The 4,082-nt window shown below is 61.4% G+C and overlaps 1 protein-coding gene across 6 annotated transcripts in view; it reads left to right on the plus strand.

Moving 5' to 3' along the window:
• SLC5A10 (solute carrier family 5 member 10) overlaps positions 1–4,082 on the plus strand; it is a 60,877-nt gene that overhangs the window by 56,430 nt on the left and 365 nt on the right. For 4 of the 6 annotated variants that reach the window (XM_081028331.1, XM_081028329.1, XM_081028328.1 and 1 more), the window contains 3 exons: positions 3,147–3,315; positions 3,456–3,671; positions 3,903–3,960. In XM_081028331.1, coding sequence (XP_080884457.1) covers positions 3,147–3,315; positions 3,456–3,671; positions 3,903–3,960 — 443 coding nt within the window. The remainder of the gene's footprint in view (positions 1–3,146; positions 3,316–3,455; positions 3,672–3,902; positions 3,961–4,082) is intronic. The other 2 variants (XM_081028332.1, XM_081028330.1) reach the window with 1 other exon arrangement.

Raw genomic sequence — 4,082 nt, forward strand, 5'->3', positions numbered from 1 at the left:
GGGCTGTGTCTGGCCCATTCCTCCATCCTCTTGCTTGGCTGGGTACCTGGAGTCCTTGGGGGTGAACTCAGCAGTGCATGATCCCCGAGTGTGTGCATGTGTCTGTGTGTTTGGGCCCTCTCCCAGGTCCCACCCCTCTTGCCTCCCTCTGAGAACACACGGCCCCTACTATGCTGGTCAAGGGGCCCCGCCGTCTGGCGCTTAGCTTGGCTAACAGTGCTCTGCCCGGGAGCCCATGGCACCCATCGGCAGGGTGGGGTCTCCCCCGGAGCTCCAGGCAGTTGTCCCGGCGATGCAAAGCAGCCAGCTTCTGTCAGAAGGGCCCTGTTGGGACACGCCAGACAGTAGGCAGGCGTGAGCTCATCTGCAGGCTCAGAGCTTCCTCCCAAACAAGGCGCCTCTCCCTCCCGTCTTGCAGGACACTTCGGTGTCAGCAGTCCTCCCCCGGACCACCTCTCCTCCCGCAGGTTTCCCCACCCTCCTCTGCCCTGGCCTGGAGCCTATCCCCTCGGACAGACTCCTCCCTAAATCCATCCATGCTTGGCCATCCTGGAAACTGGGCCGTGCACGCCCTCCTGTCGCCCAGTGTTTGCCTCAGCCCTCTGGCCTGGGACACCAGTAGCCTCAGCGCCCACCGAGCAGCCCGATGTCCCCTGCCTGCGACTTCCCCAGCTGCTCAGAAGCAGGCTTCTTCCCTGCTGCCACCTGAAGCAAAGCCCTGACCGGGTCTCCCCTCTGTGCCCGCCCGCCACTGCCTCCGCGTGAAGCCCCGCCCCGCCCGCCTCAGGCCCCGCCCCTCAGGCCCCGCCCGCCTCCTTCAGGCACTTGGCTGTGTGCTGTGGGGCACGTTGCTCACCTTCTCCGGGTCCCAGTTCCCTCAGCTGCCAGTTTGGTGGAGTGCAAAGGCCCAATGCTGGGTGCTGGGCCGGGATTCAGCGATACCACACCCCCTCCTGAAGCACTGGGGCCCCCGCTAACACCTCCTGCCTAAAATAACACCGCTGGAGCTGCGTCTCCTAGGTCACGTTAGGTCTTCCGTTTCTGCAGCCTGGATCTAAAGAGATATGGGATTAATAGAGAGGGGGGCAGCAGAGGGCACCCAGAAGCCTGGGGAGGAGGCCATCGTGGGGCAGAGACGAGCAGGGACATGCTGGGGATCCCAAGGTCTCATCAGGGTGGGTGGCCAGAGGGGCTGTCACAGGCGTGAAGGCAGGGACAATCCCAACTCCGGGGCTCTTTGCTAGCCCCAGGCCCACTCCCAGTCCTTCTCTTCCTTAATTTCCTTCCCCTGCACCCCCTTCTATCTACCCTTCTCTAGTGTTTGCTAATAGTTCCCTAGGCCTCCCTGGTACCCTGTGTCAAACTGAGCAATACGGGAATCCAGAGAGATCAGAACGCCCCCGACCCCCACCACCCCCACCACCCCCACCACCTGAGGGTCTCCCCTCTGACCACAGCTGCAGCCCAGGAGCAATGGAGGGGGCCAGTCATCCTGTGGGCTGTGTGTGTGTGTATGTGGGGGTGTCAGGAAGGCTTCCTGGAGGAGGAAGAGGAAGAGGAGGAGGAGGAGGGCCTTGATCTGGGCCTTGGAAGATGAGGGGCTTTGCTAGGGGAGGAGTTGAAAAAGGCATTCTGGGCAGGAGGAACAGCCTCTGGTTTTGGGGTCCCTCTGGCAGCCAGGTGGTGTCAGAGTCGGAAGAGGAAATCCTAGAGGGCAGCAAGAAGGCCAGGGCCCCACTCCAGGCTGGTGTTGGACTGTGGGAGCCTATGTGAGGGGGGCAGGGTGGGACAGGTATTAGTGGAGTCTCCCTGTGCCTTTGAAGAGGGCAGTGCCTGCACCTGCCAGGCTAAGGGTTAATTAGCCTTAATCAAGGTGGCACCTCCTTCCTCCCCCCTCTACCTCAGGCCTGGAAGGGAAGAAAGGGAGGTGGGCAGGCAGGCAGGTAGGCAGGAAGTAGGACCAACCTCAGCCGCACACGTAACCTTTGTTGCCCCTGCTGTCCTGTGCAGGATTCCAGGGGGTCTCACCCACCACCCACCTCAGGAATGAGGGGCACCAAACTGACACAGAGCTGTGGGGTGCTCAGCTAGGGAGGAGCAGATGGAACACCTCGCCAGGCTCTGTCCCCTTAGCTGAGTCGCACACCCTTCAAGGCTCCAGGGCCCCCTCCTTCTGGAAGCCTTCCTGGATTAATGCCTCCTCTGGGCTGGCCCAAGACTCTTCAGTCCCTTAGCCCAGTGCTGAGCTCAGGGTGACAGGCTCGTCGGCTTTCTTTGCTCAACACTGAGTGCAGGGACCAGGGCCTGCTCATCACCGAGTCTGGGCTCCTGGCACAGTGCCCTATACTCAGGTGGGTTCTTAGTGAATAGTTTGTTGGATGAACAAATGAAACATGTTCCTACTGTGGAGGGGCCCGCACCAAGAAGGGAGGCAGGCGGGAGCTGAAAGGCGTCCTTACAGGGTAGGGAGGGGCAGGGGGCTCAGTCTCGCTGGTTGAGGTCTCAGCTTTGCGGCTGAGGGGCCCAGGTCCTAATCGAAAGCCAGATTGCCTGGCTCCAAACCTTATATTCTTAGGACAGCATTCGCCCTGTGGTGGGTGAGCCAACACTCAAGAGCTGCAGCAGGCAGAGAATGTGCCAGATAGAGGTCACAGCTCCTGCAAAGACCCACAATTATGAGAGAGCGTGGTGTTAGAGGACCAGCCAGGAGGTCAGTCTGGCCTGAATGTGAGGGCAGCAGCTCATTCACGCAGTCACCACATGCTTACTGAGTACCTACTGTGCGCCAGGAGGTGCAGCAGTGAACTAAAGACTGAGCCTTCTGCCCTGTCGGTGCTTTCAGCTGGGATGGGGAGACAGGCAGTAAGGAAGTAAACATCCAAATATATGTGCACATAGAAGGTGGGACAGGTGCCTTGAACACAAGTGGGAGGCCCTGGGGGGCCACGGGGGACCCTCTCTGAAGAGCAGACAGGCTGAGTCAGGGCTGTCCCTGCAGGTGGCCTGGAGGAGTGGCCCAGGAGCCAGGGAGGAGACTGGAGCTGGGGCAGCAGGGGACAGATGGAGAGCAAGACTTAGTGAGCAGGGGGACGTGGGGAAGGGTGGAATGGTCTTGAGTGATGAGCACACCCACTGCTGGCCCACAGGCTGGTCATTGTGGTGCTGATTGGCGTGAGCGTGGCCTGGATCCCCATCCTGCAGGGCTCCAACAGTGGGCAGCTCTTCATCTACATGCAGTCGGTGACGAGCTCTCTGGCCCCCCCGGTGACTGCCGTCTTTGTCCTGGGCATCTTCTGGCAGCGTGCCAATGAGCAGGTGGGTGGGGACAGGCTGTGAGGGTTGGGCTTGGTCCCCCCCTGGGGTGGGGGGAGTCTTCCCCTGCCACCTGTGTGCGTCTGGGGGAACCTTGACCTTCCTGCAGCAGCCCCCCCGCTGCCCCACCTCCTCCTCCCCAGGGAGCCTTCTGGGGCCTGATGGCAGGGCTGGCGGTGGGAGCCACGAGGCTGGTCCTGGAATTCTTGCACCCGGCCCTGCCCTGTGGCCACGCAGACACGCGGCCTGCCATCCTGAGCAGCTTCCACTACCTGCACTTTGCCGTCGCCCTCTTCACACTCAGTGGCGCCGTGGTGGTGGCCGGAAGCCTGCTGACACCAGCGCCCCAGAGGGCTCAGGTGAGCCCACCCTGAGCCCCGACACCAGACCCGTAGCAACTTCTGAGTCGGGTCCCATGCTGACCCCTTACCCTCTCTGACTCAAGAATTTTCTAGTTCTTGGCCCCTATCCCTGCCTGCCTCAGCCCCTGGCCCTTTTTGAACTCAGCTGCCCTCTTTCATCACTGACCCCTGATCCTGTGTGGGTACCCCCCCTTCTGGCAACACCCCATCCCTACCCGTTCCCTGCAGATCCAGAATCTTACCTGGTGGACTCTGGCTCAGGACCTGCCTCCGGGAGCCAAAACAGGTGCACACGTGACCTCGACACGCCCTCTTCCTCTCATCCTCAAGGGCAAGGGCTTGGAGGGTTGGGAACTGGCTGTAGCCTTGGGACCCTCATCCGTCTTTCTCCTTCTCCACCCCCTGCAG

This window comes from Rhinolophus hipposideros (genome assembly GCF_964194185.1).
Source record: "Rhinolophus hipposideros genome assembly, chromosome: 20".
Lineage (NCBI taxonomy): Eukaryota > Metazoa > Chordata > Mammalia > Chiroptera > Rhinolophidae > Rhinolophus > Rhinolophus hipposideros.